Below are 19,663 nucleotides of genomic sequence, written 5' to 3' on the forward strand. Positions count from 1 at the left end.
CTTTGAAGAAGAAATAGCAGCCTTTTTAAAGCCATTAAGTCGGTGTGAATATGTTCTAGGCAAGATGAAATACAAAGGTAATTAAATGTTAAAGAACATTTGGGGGGTAAATCAGCATTATTCAGGAGTAGATTAGAGATGCAGTTTACAAACCTTCTTTTTTAGTTAGCAGAAATGTCGCAAAAAGGGAAAACGTTTCATGAGAATTCATTATAATTGTATTTCATGGAAATCAAATTTCAACACAAATGCAAACATTATTTCAACATTATTTCAGCTTCAACTCAAGTCTGTAACATATGCTCTGGAAAATAAATAAATAAATTAAATAATTAATTAATTAAAGTTCGAGAATGATACATTAAATAATGGATGAAACATTCATCAAGATATTTTAAAAAATTATTGTCCAGCTAATCAATTTATAGAAACATGCTTAGCAACATATTTAGAAACACTTAATCAGAACTTCATAAAATGTAAACTGTTTGCATAATAGAAATGGTTTCTTTATGATTCTCGATGTATTTGATTCCTGATAATGAAAGAAGAGGTGAGATGACAAAAAGAGTGTCTTTAAATAACAGGCTGGAGAGACTCTAGGGTATCTGCTGCAAAAGAAACTTAGAAACATAGAAGGGTAAGCTTATCAACACTCTCTATCATCTCTATTGTGTGGCATAAGTACAATGGTTGTTGCTTGACATGCTTTAAAAGCATTGTAAACATTCAAAGATTTCCCTGTCACAACTTTTAATGAGATGTAGCCTCATATCATTGAATTTAATGGACTACCATATAACTTGGTAAACAATAGACTTGATTCCCACTGTAAATCCTTCGATTCTAATAAAAAGGCTCGATAAATTTGTCTTTAATAAAAGATAAATATATTTGGATTTACTGCGAAATAGAAGAATAGAGAGAGAAGGGGTAGTAAGTTCACCCTCATTGCATAGCCTTCCTTGCTGTCAATATATTTACCAAGATGACTCTATCTAAATATTTACAACTTTTTGTGAACACTTGTGGACTTCATTTCGAGATCTTTGGCAGTTCTTCCTTCTTGAAACTTGAAATTGTTAAGAATTGTCTTCCATCTGGCACCGTATCTTCCAAAACCAACTTTGAGGTTGACGATCTCTTGAGCAGTGAACGGTAAGATAGAGTTCATCTTCACATAAGACGATTCTTGCGTTTCTATACTTGAATTCGCAGATTTCTGCCGGTAAGAGATGAATCTCTTTAAAAAAAGTGGTATGCGATGAAGAACATAAAAATAACGGCAGCATTAAAGTTTCATTTCTTTGGTTTTCGTATTAATTACAGAGTTTTTTTCAAAAACCAGACCAGTGCAATTTAGAATGACAAGATCTCTGACTGTCTAAGGCCTATAAATATTTCATGTGAGCATGAAGTGTTTCGACAGTCGACGCAAAACATTTATTAGATGGAATATTTTGACAGCCAAAACAGTGAAGTGACAAATACTGAGAAACGTACATTTAATTTTCTGTACTTGTCTTTGAGATCACTTGCAGATCTGCCAGGTTGAAACTTATAAGCATTAAGAATCGCGTTCCATCTTTTTCCAAACCTTTTCACACCTAAAAGCAAAGCATAAATATAAGTAACGTTTTTAACAGAACTAACCCATTCAAAAGCCAATGATGCATTTTTCAAAGAGACGTACATCAACCCAAGATTCTAAGTGATTTTCCGGATGTAATCATTGCAACACTTTTTAGATGCTTTCTTTTTGCGCTATCATTTGAGAATTCATAAAATCATTAGAGATCCTGTGAATACAAAATGATAGACAGATAAAAACGAAGAAGGCAAGGAAGGAAAAATTTACTCTTCATATTTATTTATTATTCATGAAATCGTAGAATTTCCAAGTCAATACCCCAAGCAGTCTTTGTGAAAATTGGGAAAAATGGGAGTGTGGTGACCTACTCCAAGTTGAAATTATAGAGAGGGATTTAGAGGATGCAGCAAGTACTTAAAGCCAAAGATCTAACAAAAACAAATCATTTTGTAAGCCAGCTCTCTCGTGGTTAAAATATGTTATTGGCAGCTTCTTCGTTTTCATCCCAAGACACAAGTGTAGGCAAGTTACATAGCTGCATCAATTAAATTATCAAAAGCGTTATTACACTATCACGAAACTCTGTGTCGATACTTCTTTTTTCACGTCGTTACTTCTTTTGGCGTGGTCGATTGATAAACCGACAGCAGCCGTGCTATAAGGTTTGAGAAACGAATCGTGAGAGAGATGTTCGGATTACAAAGGCATTCGAGTTCGGTTTCTTTGAAAGGATTAAAAGATGACTTTTGCATGAAATGTTCAGGTATATCTTCTCAAATCGATTTATCTCAGTTCATGTAAAAACAATGTGACTTCATCAATAGACCTTTCCCCTAATTGCGTCATAGCGCAATGCATTCTGGTACCTGCAGTTAAACCCGCGAACATTTGTTCAATGGTTGTTTGATTTTTCGAGCAAAGAGCGTTGAACAATATTTGAACTTCGCCCGAACGCCGTACAAAACATAAACAAATGTTCGCAGGTTTAACTACAAGTACCAGAATGCATTGCGCCATGACGTAATCAGGGGAAAGGACTATTGAAAAGATACATTAAATTAACGTCATGAATCATCGATATTAAGGTTGAGAAAAAAATTACAAGAAAGGAGCCTAAAAGCTGCCTAGCTTGAAACTAAGAGAACACTCCCACCCACAACGACCCTCAATTTGACACTAAACCACCTCTGTAAGGAAAGATGGGTACTTTTATAATAATCTTGCGGCCAAGACGAACTTATAAACAAAACATCCCATTAATCGTTAATTCTGTGTTAAATTTACTAGTTTACAGAAAAACAAACTTAAAATGAAATATTCATAAGTTCCTCGCCTTTATGAAGATTTTCCACCTCATAATCTTCATAATTTTTCCTAATTCTGCGTCTTTTCCCGTATTTCGTGGTGTAAACATTTGGTTCTTTTCCATGCGCCTGCAAACAAAAATATTCTTTCAAAGATAACAAATGAATCAAATTGTCTTTCAGTTTTGTTATCAGGTCAAAATGATTTTGGGGTGATAAATCGCTGAGTACTGATTTGGAAAAACCGGGGGTGAGAAAAAAAGCTAAATTATTAGGCAGTTATCTGGACGTTCTAATAAACAGTTGTAGTAATAAGCCGGATAAGTGATAAAAGGAAGTGGGGTTTCATCAAAATGAAGTAGGGAGGGGGGGGTAATAATGGGGGTTGGAAGCTTCAGGATGCTTCTCATTAGCAAATGCATCTGTAAGTAAAAGAAGGCTGAAAATCTATTTATGCACTATAAACGTCAAATTACTTCAAATTTAGAAGAGTTACAAAACTATTAATCCCAATCTTGCGAAATGCAGCGAAAAGGAGAAAAGGTACGATGTAACGGCGTAATAAGATTATAAATATATAGAATGAAATGTGATAACACAAAGAGAGGCAAGGAAGGAGATGGAGTAACGATGCAAGCATTCAAAGGCAAAATTAAGGAGTAAAGACAGAAAGATCACCCAACGGCGTAACAATAAATAACTAAAGCTTTGGCGCAACAGCGTACCTTGCGGGGTTGGATGAAATTCTGTCTTGAAGCGTTTCTTGACTTGCTAGAAGAATGTTCAGAGAACGAGCCACGTTGTTTGAAAGACTCAGTCTCGGAATGTTTTAACTCGCTAGTCTCTGGAGATAAGTGAATAGCAGAACTTTTTGAAATGCTGCTGCCGAAAATACGAGATTCAAGTTTCGCCTCGTTATTAATCATGCTTCTGTGAAACTCACAAGTATGGTTATCTTTTCGCAAGGCAGCACTGCAGTTTCTGCTATTCAAGACAAAGAATGGAAATCGGTCAAACGGATAACAGCCGAGACACTTTTCTTTTGACTTTTCGTGGCTGGATAAGATTGTGTTGCTGTCTGATGCTGTCTCCGGTTTATTTCCAACTTCGAGCTGCTGGCAGTGACTCGATATTTCAGATATTAATTCATCATCTGATGCAAATGCGGTTGACTTTTCTACTGGTTCTGTAAAAACATTAACCATTCAATCAATTGAGTACCTTGGACATACAGAGTAGAGGAGCAGTGGGCCATGAGAAGTAGCTAAAATTTACCAACGAAGACAAAGATCAAGATAATTTTTGTCCTATTCCCTCTACAGTCAGATACTGTTACCAACAAACGTTTAGATTTTGGGATACTTTCATCATTGTTTCCACATCTGTCTATTTCAAATTAATCGTTTTCTATATCTGTCTACTTCAATTCTCTTAGAATTTTTCCCTCACCGTCACTGAATACCAAAATTCAATTCAATCAAAATAACTCGCTACAACTCTAAATATAGATATCGATAACTGAAGAAGGGTTTATATTTTCTCAATAGAATTTAAAGATTTTGCATTCACGACCCAAACAGCTTTCTTCTGAACCCCTTCCCATTATACTTATTTTCTTTTCTCTCCACCATTAAAGCAAATCGAGGCATACAAACAAACCACTACTAGCCAACAGAGCCACTACTGATCTTAGGGAGGAGGGGATCGAGCCCCTCTCTCCTAAAAAAATATAAAAATCATTTGGTTCTAAATAACAATTCTTTCTGCTCTGATTGTTCTTAATGGGTCCCTTAAGAAGTCTAATGGTCCTTCCTACAGCACTGCTAGCCAATCTCCCTTTTTCGTCCCTGGCAGCATAGAAGCTAAACAATTTGTACACAACTAAAAACATTCACTATGTTCTAGTAAAATTCAGACTACTACCATACCATCACAGTCCAAAAGGCCTTCAATAGCACTGGAATTTTTGCCATGACCACGAGCATTATCCTTCTTGAAAGTAAGCACCCGTCTTACTTTGTAGCCTGTATTAATTGACCTTGATAGCAAAGTATTGCAGGGGGTTGATGCCTCATCGATTGTATTGTCTATTTGATCATCCTTTGCCAAAGATTCCACATTTGCCTTGTAGGTGAGAAAAGAAAGGTAAATTACATATACATAGAGCTTTGAGTAGTAGAGTTCTTTATCTATTATGAGCAAAAAGTGCCTTTCCTTATCTATCTAAAGACATTCAAAAATCTTTCAGAATTAGCTGATTACACTGAAACACAAAAAGCAAGCCAAAGTTTACTGCTCACCTCAGAATCTCTTTTCGTTTCTCTTGTTTTTGTCGCATCTTCTTTCGTTTTCGCTGACCACGCGGTTTCTCCACCTTTGGCCGATAAAAAGTCATCTTTCCCTTCAACTGAAGAACTTTTAGAGACAGAAAGAGAGCCTTTTTTATATTTTTCTTTAGATAATAGATTCTTCTCAATCCATCCCTCAACTTTCTCGTGGCATGACTGCTGTTCAGTGGGAATCCCGCGGAGTGCTCGCGGTTTGCTCCTGAGCAACATTTCGCCGTAGCTCCGCTTCATCAAGACCTTCTTCTCATTCCTTGTGCACAAAGTATTGTTACTGCACTCAGACTTTTGTGTCTCTGATGGCTGCAGTACATCCCTGCTTACGATTAAAAACCCATTGTGATTGCTTTCAGCGTTAGCTGGCTTGATCATTTGTGGCAGTTGGTCAACATGTCGTACATTCTTTCTAGTTATGGTTACTTTTAAAGATTCACCGCCTACAGATTCGATTTGTGAGACATGGTCCTTAATACTCTCTTCACCATCAGCATCATTATTATTGCGGCATTTTGCAAGCATCGGGTATGGCTGAGCGCGCAACTTACGCCTTTGCGATGAACTCAGTACTACCTCTTTAGATGTGTCTTGGGCCTTTCTCGTCAGATTTTGATTACCATTTCCCAAAGACGAAAACCTGGACGAAAGAGATAGGGTATTTGTATTTGGAACTTTGAATATCCCATTGGTACCAGCTGCTCTGTTTCGACTGCTGAGGCGGCCGGACTCGCATCTTTTCTGGGACAACCCACTTAAGGACATTTCTCTTGAATGGTACCATGCACGGGAAGCAGAGTCATCATTAGCAGTCAGCAACGCCGAAGATCTATCTGCTACCTTGGCAGGAGTGCCTTTCAACAGAGATGCCTCTGGGTATACTCTGCTACCAGTCCTTTTGCCACGCAGTACGTCAGTTCTAACTGACAACATATCGGAAGCTCTTCTCATTTTCACGGGTGCTGAGATCACAACAGAGCTTGAGCAGCTACCGCACATACTAGCCATTCTATTTTCCTTTATGTCATCTAGTTGCTGTTTTACAGACTTGATCATTTCGTTCTGGCATTCAAGAATGTCTAAAATGCTCCCTGTATCAATTTCCTGCTCTTTTGAAGTCTTTTCAGTTGCTATAGAGACCTGGTCAGATTCTCTAGATATCTCGTTCGTTAATCGCAATTGGCTTAATTTCTTAAAGCTATCCTTTTCATGACGTAAGTTTTTTCTCGTTGTGTTTTCTTCATCTGTCACTTTATTTAGCTTCCTAAGAGACTCTGACGAATTCTTCTCCATTTTGAGACTATTCCCAACAAAAAAAGGTTTCGGGCTAAGAACTGGCTTTTTGTCTTCTTTCCTTGGAAAAACATCTAAGGATCTTTCTAGACTCGGGAAGTTTTTACCTAAAGGAAACAATCAAAATATTGTGTGAGTAACTTTGAAAATATTTGAATTAATCATAACTTCAATATCCTTGAAAAAACCCTTCTTTGAAATATGAAATTTTTACATATATAGCAAAAATCGAAACAGTTATTACCAATATGAGATAAAATATGTCTCATAAAATTAAAATATAAAATTGAAGGCTGAATAACTAGTAAACGAGCATACAGTTTTCAATTGGCAAACAGTCTTGGAGGATCCCTAGGGTAACTTTTCTCACTTTCTCGTTCTAGAAAAAGATGAAAAAAGATGAAAAAAGTTGATCAATCATCCATTAACAGTTTTTGAAGGTTGGCAAAATAATTTCTTATAAGTAAATGCTTGTTAATAACAAATTAATTTCTATTTACAAAAAAAAGTCTTATTGCGAATTATCAATTCAAAAAATTTGGTCTGCAAACTTTCACAGAATATTGCCTTATTGAAACATAAAGAGAAAGAGACGAACATGTTGAAAAGGTGAAAAGTATAGTTAAAGACAGGCAAGCGAGGATAGAAAATAAAAGGAAAGTGATGGATTGCAAATGGCTATATTAATTGCTTATAGATATGCCCATGTATCACGCCAAACTTTTGTGTTGGTCAAAATATGTTCTGCTTTGTTATTTATATATATCTTTCTTTAAGAAAAGTCTCTAGCGTTTCGTCTTCTTAACTATGATCCATTCAAATCAAATTAAAAAAGATAAAATTGCCCTCTAACAGATAGAGAAAAAGATAAAAGAGACCGAATAAGCGCCCTATGAAGTATTTAAGCAACCTTTGTTTCTCTTATAAATAAGCCGAATAATTAAGTTTTTTTCTTCTTATAAATAAGCCGAATAATTAAAGAACAACATATGTATGACTGGATGACTAATCTAAAGATTTATTCCAGGCTTATTAAAGTTTATACATAATGCATTTTCAATTTGCCAACCAGATTTAGCGGACAGATTCTGGCACATTTTCAGTTGGAAATGAGAAGAAACAATGAGTTACCTCCGTTCGAATCAGTATTGATATAATGGTCTCAGGCCCATTACAATCCTGCAGCAGCTTTTGATTGAAATCTGATAAAAAGCCAGAATGGATACTGTGGTTGAAAGTAAATTATTTAAAGAATTGCAGCAACTGACGTCACTGAGGTTAGGCATGTGCAATTAGGACTTAGTATCTGCATATAATAAATGTTAGCTCTAAGCAGCGTTCGTCGTTCATACCAATCACGATCTTGAAGGATTGATCGAACTAGATTTATAATTCGTCATTCCATATGCGAAACAACAGAGCTGATTGTAACATGACTCTTACATCTTAGAGTTTGGCCCGCATTACGAAATACCAAAAGTGTTTTCAATGGTTATGAACAGCAACTTTGTAACACAAATTATCATGAGAAGATGACAGGCGAGCATGATTTGGTTCGGCAGGCAAGGTCGCCTTTTCACTTAGGGGTTTTAAAATCTGTTTGCATCAAAACAAAAGTTCCCGACTTGAGTAGAAGGAAATAGTTCCTTTCTACTCTTGGACTATCAAACACGTCAGTGTTTTAGAGTTTTGACAACAACAGCAACAGCAGCCTTAAGACCAGTTGAACATTTTCAACTGAAGAAACGACTTATAAAATTAAATGACAACGTAAAGCTCACCGCAGTTATCGACGCAACGTGACAGGCAAAGTAGTGAGCTATAAACAACATTATCAGACATTCTACTGTCATTCAAGACGCCAACAAGAAGTGAAATTAGGTCAAGCGATCCAACTCTTTTCTTATTTTCCTCTGAAACGAAAAAAAAAAAAAATAAATAACAGTATCATTATTTACTATCTAAACTTAACATTTTATTGATAAATCTGATTCAAAAAAGTTTCCTTCTACAAAAACTATTCATATTAACTGTATTTTATCTACTACTAAAACAAATTTCCTAAGCAAACCATGGTGTACAATACGATGTCAGTTGCTTAAGATGAGCAATAGCTGTAAATAGTTGCCTGATAATTGCCTTTAGTGTGAAGCTCAGATTGAACCGTCCTGTTCTCATAACCAAAACGTGAATGACGAATGCATTTTCCCGCCATAAACGATTTCTTCCAAGCCCTTTCATTTAATAATTTTAATTTTGAAATTGATCGACTTAGGCCCTTCGCCACTATGAGCCGTGTTTTAACATAACATTTCCATACTGTTGCGACCCCAGTATATGTTGCCAACTTAAATCCTAAATTTTGAAATCTTAAGATCTTTAATCTCTCATCTAAAAATTATCATCATTCAATGTACATTTTAAGTGAGTCCTAAGATGGGGGTCAGCACACTCTTTAGAGGACTTGGTCACTTATCAACAATTTGCCTAAAAGCGAACCATGATTAGGCATTGTGTGGTATACAGCCTCACAACACGAATAAAGTTGCATAACTTAGAAGGCAATGTTTAGCAGTAGTAGAATCTCAAAATAACTATCAATCGGGTCTTAAATTTGCAATCACACGCAGTGCGTGGAAGGACAAAATAGATAATGTGCGGAGAAAACGTGTGATACAAAAATAATCCTGCGAGGTATTCGTAATTATGCAGTTTCAAAACAAAAAATTTCATTCAGGAAAAATTGGTATTAGCCGTGGGTTCCCTAAGTAGAATTCGAAGCATCTATGGCAATTGGAGGCAAATCCAAAGCTTCGATAAAGCTTATGATAGAGATTCAAAAGGAACTTTATTCAAGCCTGAAGAAAAAAGTACGAAAGAGTGTCTGAAGTTGTCTCAACGGAGACGTTTCGGGAAGTGTGAAAATCTGAGAAAGCTGTGAGCCGCTTTCTACAGGGCTTAAGCCCAATCTCCAGTGAGAAAAAAAACTGCGAAATGCGAAAAAGTTCGCGCGAAATACGTCTTAGGCATGCGCAGTGATCTTTTGCTGGGATTTCTCGCGAAGAATTTCTCTGCGAAAAAAAGTTAAAATGAGTTTAACTTTTTCGCTTATCGCTTGCGAAATCCTTCAACAGCCAATCATATTCCGTATTCTTTTGTCACGCTTCCAAACTTTACATTCCAATGTCGTGAGGTCAACAAAAGCATTCAAAGGAATTTGTCGCGTGAAGTATTTCGCAGCGAAATTTCGCAAGACTTTTTCTCACTGGAGATTGGGCTTTAGAAAGCTGAATTTGCAATGATTGGGCAAAGAACAATACCAAGAACCGCCAAAAAGCAGGAAAAACTGTGTTAAATAGATAGTGTTTATGTATGGTAAAAATGGCTGCTCGTACAAATACATTTATTTATGAAAACTAATTATTTCTGTCAATCTAGAATTTCGGTGTAGCAAATCCCTGCTCTAGGGAAGTTATAAGAAGACCGTCTAATAAAAAATTGACAATTTTAAAATTAAGGGGCAGATGAAGTTTTTAATCAAGAATCAAATATTCCATAGGATTACTGAGTACCGTATTAGTTTGATTGTAGGCCACCCTAGTGTATAAGCCGTCCTTGTAAATGAGCCGCAGAACATTGTGTTCATAAAAACATGTAAGCCGCCTTTCATTGTAAGCCGCATCAACAACATCATGCAAAGACGCTTGGCTTGGAATTACGGGCACAAAAACTGCTACAAAACTTCTAAGGTGTAAAAAAGTCATTAGAACTTCAGCTAACAACAATAACCTCCAGCACTGGATCATCAACCCCGTACTCATCAACACGTCTACTTCATGATCATCCTCGGTTACGAAAAAGAAAAAGAGCTTGGAAGGATCTAAGCTGTCCTCGTTTGTAGAAAACCCTTGATGGTAAATCACAGAAAAATAGAAGAAAAATGATATGGATTAAAAGAAACAAGCATTTGAAAATCTCACCAAAATGAGTCAAACCCCAACTGATTGTTGTTAGTACATGGGAAAGGAGATCTGGCTTGTCAAGCTCGTTGCCATCAATTGCTCTTTTGAGCAATGAAATGAGTCCGTTGAAACCGCCGACAAGGCCAAGCATTCTTTGGGTGTTCTCTGCAAGAAAAACACTTTTTACATCAGGTAAAAACATATCAGAAAATCACAGTGAAATGATAACAGTATTCCTGGGAGGGACTTTCAAACACTTGTTTATTGGGATATGATGCAGTTTATAATGTTACCATGAAATGCCAAAGGTTTATTTGCAAGGTTACAATAAGTTTTACTTGAGGTCAATAAAGTGCTGAATTTATTGCGGAAACTTGAGACAGATTGGCTGCTAACGTAAAGCTAACTGATATCCTTGGAGGCTTAAGCCCAGGAATGTGTTGCTATAAAAAGAACAAAGAGGCCTGGCGAAAGGTTTTTTTAAAAAAAGCCGCAAAAATTGAAAAGGGATACCATATGGCGTTTACAAAGGGGTCCAGCCAACCTTGGCCCTCAAGCTCTACAACCCTGCCTTATTAAACCTTTTGAGGACAGCATTTTCAAACTATTGCATTTTCTTTCATACATTAAGTATATTGCAAAAATGTCTTCAATACACTCTACTTCTAGTAGAGTACTGGAAAGATGGTCGGATTTGGTAGGGCACTACAGCAGCCAAATTATGCAAACGAGAGGTAAATGGCTTACAATGTTTTGCTGTTAAGATTCCAAGGTACAGGTGTACTGAGACAATCGATATATAAAATCATACATATTATATCATACCTATCGGTCTACAGCACTGAAAATGTACGCTGATATGTCTACTTATTCAAAAAAGGCGTGTTCCCCTTTATTATACGACTTGATGACGCAAGCTGTTAGAAAGAAAAATCTGTGTTCCTAGTTCTCGGGTGATTTGCATTTTCTCATAATTTTTTAACGATTATCTTGCTCCAAGAAACGAGCCCTCCATACAGCCGTCAGTAAGCACAGTTCACTTGGCTTATTAAAACCAAACATACGATGGGAAGAAAGAAGAAACTTACCATTTTCGCTGATCACATGTCCAATAAAATTAAGTGCAGTGGTTAATACCTGTTCATTGGCATTTTTCAGCATGCTTATTGCTTGGGGTAGCACATCACCACAACGAAGCTGATTCTTGTCTTTGAAATGAAATTTAGGCAATATAATCCAAGCTTTAAAGAGATACAGACAGAGCGGGGAAAATACGCATTATAGGGTATGTTAACAAAGGTCGAGAGTAGTAGCAACAAAATTGTCGCTTTCCACTGACATGCAACTCTAAACATGCACCATATTAATAGACAGTATGTTATGATTAGATACGAATAACGTTGACTGAAAAAAAATTAAAAAAACCCTGAGATTTTGAATACGTAGTCAAAAATGCAACTTGTTGTGTTGTTCTAGATCTATGTAATTCGCTAATAGATTCAATAAATCAATTAACTTTAAAATCCAGATTTCATGTTCTAAATATAGAAAGTCTATTGGTGTCACTAACTTTTAAGGCCGATTTCCATTTGACTTTTTGTGCGCGCAGGCGTAGCGCCCAAATCTGAGCATGCGTAACTAAGTGCTGCTGTCAAGTGGCCGAGCGCAAAAAAAAGTTGAGTCAATTTTCTGGCGCTCACAGCGGATGCAAAATCGAGACCACTTGATTTAAACTACGCATGCTCAGATTTGGGCGCTACGCCCGCGCGCACAAAAAATGTCAAATGGAAATCGGCCCTTACATACGTCTCCCCTCCATTTTATTTCCCCTTCACAAAAATCTCACCATTGTGGGGATTGCTCATAGTGCTCCCAAGCACAGTGGATACGGTAATCCACAAAGTCTTTGAGAAATCATCTGGCGTTTCAAACCAAACATCGGGTCTTGGCAAAGACAGTCTGGAAAAAGGGGAGAAGGGGATTAAAGAAAGAAGCGACTGAAAGATTCTATCTTAGATATAGACATAAGAATAGAAATTTTAAAACATTACGTCTCTGGTTAAGTCAAAACAGCTAAATTGTCACTAGAATTTCTCTACTGCTTGTTTCCTGGTGCTTAAACATAGCATTGAGGCATACATGAAATTTCACTCAAAAAATCACTCACTAGTTAGGAAAAATATAAGCAAAAGGTTGTCAAAATGATATTTTTCTTGTTGATTTGACAAGAAAAGATGACAGTGTGACTTAAATACGAGTATGGGTTACATCATAGATACAAGCATGAAAGAAGAGACATAGAAAGATACATAGACATATGGAGTATACCGATAAAGAGATAGAAGCTTCTGTAAGCATCCACTAATTCGTGCTTGGTCTTGAGCAGCGTCTGGAATAGGGCGAAAGTAAGCAGACGTGCATCAATTTATTACCTCTTACTTCAAAAGATAAGAGTACTTTTAATATGATCATATGAACATTTCAATTGGCATTTTGAACACAAGGCTGTGCATCGCGTCAGGAGTTTTGGCTTTCTCCTTCGGAAGGGCTTGTCGCCCAGCTGATCCATAACTATTCTACACCTTATTTAGCTTCCATTGCTTGAACATTTTTATAAAGAGTAAGGGGAGGTGTGGGGGTTAATAGGGGTACAGGAAAAACGGAACTGCATAAAGGAAGAACAACAAAGTGACAAAGTGTCAATTCGGGCTCTATAATGGCTCTAATGCTGCTTTGATTTTCCTCAATAAGAATTTTATCCTATGGGCCTTGAGAAGGTAACTGAAAAAACTGGAATTTATTACCGTGGTTGGCACAAAGTGACAAGAGGAAATTTGCAGCAGATACTGTCAAAACATTTGGCTTCTTATAACTCAGCAGTATTTCAACCCTCTTCAGCATCTCTGGGATGCAAAGAAGCTTCTTGCTTGGGGCTGAAAGAGAAAATGGCGTCATTCTAATACCAATTAATGTCTCGAATTACAAACTGTGCGGGAACCGGGAAGCGGGGGGCTAAGGGAGGCTGAGGGGGCTTAGCCCAAAGAGATAATTTTCAAAATGTACTTGAAACTATACAAAAAAACTGTCTATCTCTTTCTTTTTAAGCATGTTAAGCCTCCCAAAAAGTTTTAAACGCTTCAAATCGTAATATAATCCATTGTCCTTCAACTGTGATACGGTTAAAGCTGTGCTAAGGAGAGCTGTACAGCAACATAGACATTGAAAAGAAGTCCTTTGAATGCTAAGTGTTGCCAAGTGGAATGTATTGGGAGTCAACTCTACATTGAAACGAGAAGCTGGACTGGATTGCCAATATGAATCTGGCTGATCTATGTTTTTCGTGCTGTTTCATTTCAACAAAAACGAAACAAACTATTACTTAAAGTTTAGTGACCCAAATTATCCCCGCCCACCCCCTGAGCATTTTCACAAATCTCGAATCTTGTTAAGACGGTGTTTAGATTTTGCCATTAAAGTACAATGCGCCCACATATGACGGGGGGGGGGGTGAAAATGGCGTAGATGTGTATTGCATAGGCATGCATGCAACCCAGCATGTGTTTCTATCTCGAAATTAACGACGCTGGTATTGCCACTAGGTCCCAATCCCCTAATGGATTGATGAATGTTCAAATCACAGTCTGAGCATGGATTTGAACTAACCTTTAACACAAGCAAGAGTTCTAATAATAAGGTCGCATTGTCGTCTAACCAAAACGGTGCTAAAGATTTGGTGTTTCTAGTAGAATCGAAAAATGCACTGAGAAGGCTAATAGGATAAATACCCACCATGATCCTTAACTGCATTGGACAGCACAAATAACGACCACTGCTTAATTTTAGGCGACGACGAGCTGCAGAATAATTCGGTAATTATCTTAAGGCCTCCAAGTTTATGCAGGTATTCACTGCCTCTGTCTGAAATAATAAAAAAATCTCATTTATAACTTATGCACTGTTTAGATGTTATCATATACACTATTCTTGCCGGTATATATAGAGTTGAAATGAATAAAGCTAGCGGCACAGGAGCCGGATGGTCAAATTCATAATGGTTTTTAGCGATCACCCTCAACTCTTTTTTCATTGCTCGAAATATCAAAGACAGTAAACCCCTCCTTTCCCACCATTCTAATATCAGCTACCTCATTGTTCCACAAGGAGTAAAGATGTCGAGAACTTTCAATAGACGACCATTTTGAGGGAGATCGTTCTAAGAAAAGCTTCAGTGACCACTCGAAGACAATTTCTTGCGTAATTATTTGATTAGGAGAGTTTTTAGCAGCGTTTGTTAATCAATGAAAGAAAGTAAAGTCTCTCTTCTGCCTTTGCTACGTCGGCTATATTGACACCACAATTAGTGTAAAAGGGGCTCCCCTAGAAAGGGGCAGAGGCTTCAAATTCAAAGTTGTGGGGCCATAGAATGAGAAGAGTGAATATCGATTTGTAACGATATAATTTACTGAAAAGTGAAGAAAAGGATCCCCTATGCACGAGCCCTTTTTATTTAGAATGAATTTAGAACTTAGAACGAATACAATTTATATTTTCAATGTTATCCACAAACCCATGACAAATGTAAAGTATTTAAGAAGGAGACTAGCCTTGGCGATTGAATTAAAAGTAGGGAACATCGACCCATACTGAAAATGATAGGTTTGTACTACAACTATTTTCTAGGCTGTCATTCTCAAAAAACAACTCTTGCAGGGACGATTTCAAATACTCCAAACAAAATACAAAAGATGAAATCAGAAGGAAACATCGCAGGTGATAATGGACATTAAAAATTCAGATTGCGACAGAAAAACTGGTTACAAATCATTGTCTAGCATGGCTTTAGATTGAAGAGTTGATTACTACTAAAGCAATCTTCTGACAAGAAGAAGCCAACCTGACTGGAAAAATGTGATGTCAGCTTTCAGTTGCCTACTTACCATGGGTGTGTACATTATGAAGTAAAGTCGATAGTTTTAGGGGTTTGTAAACTTGGAAGACCGTTTTTAAATACTCCAAACTGAATGAGATCAAGAAGAAGAAAGGGAATATCTGTGAGATTGGTAGTATATTGTATGATACTTTTCTTTGAAACATTTAGCTGTATTTCTTAATAAGAAAGGTTTCTAGAACTGAACTGACCCTTTAGAAAGATAGTTTTCGGAGATATCTTTTATGAATATTTGAAAATTACATGCCGCATAAAATATTGAACCACAAAAAGGAACATTTTTTCAAAAGAAAAACCTTAGTTGACCCCTCATACTTATATCAATTTTTTTTATTTTCAAGAAAAAGCTGCTAGAGAAAACTGTGGATCTTGGTAATGCCAATGGTGGGTCCACAAATATATAGATAATCCTAAGTAACGCTAATGAAAGCATTGTCTAATAAGGTGCTCCCTATTTTCAAGAAAGTGTGCAATGCCATTAAGATTGGTAATATAGTTTGCATGCTATCAAGGATTCAGATTGTATAACTTTCAAGCCCTCACACCATTAATGAACACTAAGAGTTTGTTTTAAACCTAAAGCTTAGAATATGTTTAAAAGTTTATCTACAAATGCTTACTTCATTGGGTATAATATTGTCACATTGGAAAGAATAAATTAATTCTAGGTTCTAGGAGTACAGCAAGCTATAGCAGGTAAAACAACTCTTATCATACACATTTTTACGCTTCACGCAACTATTTTCTTCATATGAGCAAACACTTTTGACATTAATTATCATATCTTTCTGCATACCTTTTCTCTGTAGTGGGCCATGATGACTAACAAGTCTTTCGAATGCTAAATTTAGCAACATGGTCAATTTATCAGGTCTTAAAAGGCATTGGGCTTAATTGGAAAAAAGAAGGGTTGAAGTTACATGAAGTAACAATTCAAAATAATTAAAAACTGCAAATAGAAGGCAATGTCTAGTTTTTAACAGTTTGGTGGAAAGAAGACTTACTGACACTTGGTATTCTGTTAAAAAATGTATAGCTTTATAAAAACTTTAAATTTATTGCTATCATAAAAATAGAATCTTACACTACTTTGATGAAACTTACCATTTGAACACAACGTTGCTAAGGTTTTAAGAGTCTGTGTTTGCTGCTCAACATCATCTTTATTGAACCTCAAAGCACTTAAGAGGAGTTTCATGTCATCTTCAATTGAATCCATTATCTAAGAGACAGCAATCTGGCAAAATCTGGAGAAAGACAAAACCAGCATTTTTAATAATTCAAACATTGAATCTTGATCCATAAGGGGCTGAGTGGTTTTCAACTTTCTCTATCTACTGAAGGAAAACTAAACAACAGAATAAGCCTTTTAAGCCTCAAAATAAAATATGATGCTTCAATCACTTTGACCATCAGATAAAATTTTGAAACATTAACAAGCCATGCTTTTTCAAAGACAGTCTAATCAGTTTTGTTGCAAAAACTCATATGAAAAGTTTATTTTCCAAACTGCAACACACTAACTTTGTTTTTTAACACAAACTTATTCTAAAATATTCAAGAATTGTGATAATGTTCTTAGTATCATAGGCAGGGGTGTAGAGTGCGGGGGAGGGGGGTGTGGGGGTTACACCCCCAACTTTCAGAGAACTTGTCGGTAGGATTAAATTTATAACAAAATATTAATGCAACAAAAGAATTTCTGTCGGTAAAATATGGTTTTGCATCTCTTACACACCCCTCCCCCCCCAGCAAGAATGGTCACGCGATGGTACTGATCATAGGAAATAAAACTTCCAGTCATGGAAATAAAACATATGAACCTATTTTCCTCTGCAGTCAAAGAATTTAAAAGCATTTTCACCTGGATTCTATAAATTGCTATCACTATCTTTTCTGAGCGTCCAGGGGCATTATCTAGCAAATTGTAGCTTAATGACACCTTGAGGGAAAAAAGGATGTTTTGCAGTCAGAAATCTGCAGGGCTCACTTCTCTAACAACCAAGCTAGTTCCTGTAGCCTGCTCTTTGAGCCATTATTACTAAAACTGTTTTTTGTTGTTGTTAAAAGTGCTTTGATGATTGTCATATCTTTAAATAGGCAACCACTGAGAACTGAGTGTAACTCTTCTGCAAACTGAATAGAATGGTAATTATTGTTTTGAAAGCCATATAGAGCTAAAGAAAATTAAGGGATGAAATACAAATAGCTAAAACAATATGAATAAAATAAAACAGTCAGATAGGACAACAGATAAGAGCCATTGGAAAGCGTTTTAGATGTCAGGAGCTGGCAAGTATGGTTACGTTTGTTGGCATATTTTTATGTCCTCTAAAGTACTTGCTATGGAGACTCCCCTCAAAAAGAAAATTTTGTCATGTCGTGTGCGTAGGGATCTGAAGAGACCTGTAGTCCCAAACCTAGTCATTTACTAAACGATTTAGCCATCCTCGTACTTACTAACTTTATCATATTGGGTATATCACAGCTTATTTCACACTTGCGACTCCTTTTTTGGAAATAAAAGTTAAATGATTAGATACTAACCTCATCACAGTGTTGCCATCTTTATACTTGCTCGCGTCATTCCAATTTACGCGCCAGACAAAATACGAGGCAACCTCTTTTCCATTTCATGTAAACTTTTAAAAGTTTCCTATTGTGCTAACAGTAACCAATACCAATTTATCTATCCCTGGTAAAAATTCTGTTTTCTAAATTGAGTACAAAATATGCTAAGCAGCAATAGAAATATCTGGAAGAATTCTTGGATGGGCATATGCAATTGGATGACAAAGGGCTTTTTTCAAACATGAAAATTCTACCAGATTCGTGCTCATTATCAGGATCTTTGACAATTAGCAAGACTGCCATCCCCCCCAACTTTTTCCAATTTAGTAACATATAAGAAGTGTTTTGTCATACGTCTTTCATTTGTCCTTGCCTCCTCATATTCCGACTTGCGTCAGATCCCCTGATCATACCAAATTGGATGATGACACATAGATAAAAGAAATTGACGATAATGTTATCGTTTCGAGAGAATGGATTGCTCACGTCGAAGAAAACTAGAAAGCAGGCCCACAAAACTCGTTTTCTCGAAAGCAACGACAGGGCTTCGAAAGATAAGCTCTTATTTTCCTTGCGAATGAGATCTTATCCAAACCGATAAGATAAGAGAAAGTAAGTTTATTTCTTGAAAACACTGAGCGCATGAAACTTAACAGTGCCACTGCGCATGATTGCAGCTGGTACAAAATGGATTCAATTTGAAAAGCAAGCAGTAAGCAAAACGCTTCTGCAATATATTTTAATTTCATGTAAAAATGTTTTCATTTAAACAGCTTTTACGTAAAAAATTAATTAGACTTTTTAGTCATTCTTAAAAAAACTTTATAAATAGATATTATAGAGATAACATTTTTAGATTATTAGAGATTTTTTTAATTTGGAATAATTAACAACGAGTAAAGTTTATTCTTTTCCCTTTTATCACTTGTTAAGGTGTAGAAAAGCCTTTTTTGATGATAAAAGATTTACAAACCATAGAAAAAGATTGGGTTTTTAACCAAAGAGTAAAAACTTTCAAGCTAACTCTCTAAAAAATCTGGTAAATGCGGAAAATGTTGCATTTAACTGAATTCAATTTCCCTACAAAAATGTCAAGCGAACTCAATTTTTTTTTACTCTACAGTAACTTGACGGAGCTTGCTTCTGTCCACGTAGCGATTTTCATCAATTGAAACGAGAACTAAAACGAGAAAAATGGCGCATACATTGCTGCGATGATTCTTAAGGTCAAACAATATTCTATTGCTCAGTTAGAGTCCAGAAAAATCGATCGTCACAGTGTGAACGACGAAAGGAAGGTCATTGAATACTAAAGAAATTGATTGGCCATGCCCATACCACACCATACCACACCCTGTTATTGTTAAGACTAATGGAAATTGGATGCACTACTTCAGCTGATTTTTGTTTATAGCTGATTCTACACATAACATAGTGCATAAACAAGAAACTACTATCGTTGGTTGGACTCTAGAACCGGAGTTTCTCTTCCCCCATTCTTATCAATCATAAAAATAAACAAAAGTTCAGGTTTTGCGCAAAGCATTTTACTGAGAGGGAACACGATGCACTTTAGAGATACATTAAAATATTGCAAAAGTCATTAATATTCAACAAGGAAGAAGTGTTTACAGGTTGTTTTCTATGCGAGTTGT

At 36.3% G+C, this 19,663-nt stretch overlaps 1 protein-coding gene across 2 annotated transcripts; it reads right to left on the reverse strand.

Moving 5' to 3' along the window:
• Positions 1–27: 27 nt before the first annotated feature.
• On the reverse strand, positions 28–19,615 carry LOC135695395 (uncharacterized). Of its 2 annotated transcripts, XM_065214472.2 has the most exons (18): positions 17,985–19,615; positions 17,302–17,379; positions 16,542–16,684; positions 14,279–14,407; positions 13,294–13,422; positions 12,818–12,878; positions 12,336–12,448; positions 11,578–11,697; positions 10,508–10,654; positions 8,309–8,440; positions 7,659–7,729; positions 6,846–6,906; positions 5,196–6,634; positions 4,824–5,019; positions 3,621–4,081; positions 2,925–3,024; positions 1,504–1,607; positions 29–1,222 (listed from the first exon to the last, which is right to left on the reverse strand). In XM_065214472.2, exons 3-18 carry the CDS (start codon positions 16,654–16,656, stop codon positions 1,007–1,009), a joined length of 3,594 nt encoding a protein of 1,197 aa, XP_065070544.2. In that variant the 5' UTR covers positions 16,657–16,684; positions 17,302–17,379; positions 17,985–19,615; the 3' UTR covers positions 29–1,006. The 2 variants fall into 2 exon arrangements, with proteins under 2 accessions (XP_065070546.2, XP_065070544.2); XM_065214474.2 differs by lacking the exon at positions 17,302–17,379 and having other exon boundaries at positions 28–1,222.
• Positions 19,616–19,663: the final 48 nt, after the last annotated feature.

This window comes from Rhopilema esculentum, chromosome 2 (assembly GCF_057945365.1).
Source record: "Rhopilema esculentum isolate cy_ngs chromosome 2, ASM5794536v1, whole genome shotgun sequence".
In the NCBI taxonomy this organism is placed as follows: Eukaryota; Metazoa; Cnidaria; class Scyphozoa; order Rhizostomeae; family Rhizostomatidae; genus Rhopilema; species Rhopilema esculentum.

Coding starts and splice junctions, on each gene's coding strand:
- LOC135695395 (XM_065214474.2), bottom strand. CDS start 16,656: ATGGATTCAATTGAAGATGACATGAAACTCCTCTTAAGTGCTTTGAGG. Junction 6,635..6,845: donor CTGTTTGCCAATTGAAAACT/GTATGCTCGTTT, acceptor TGTTTCCTTTAG/GTAAAAACTTCCCGAGTCTA. Junction 1,223..1,503: donor ACAAGTACAGAAAATTAAAT/GTACGTTTCTCA, acceptor TCTTACCGGCAG/AAATCTGCGAATTCAAGTAT.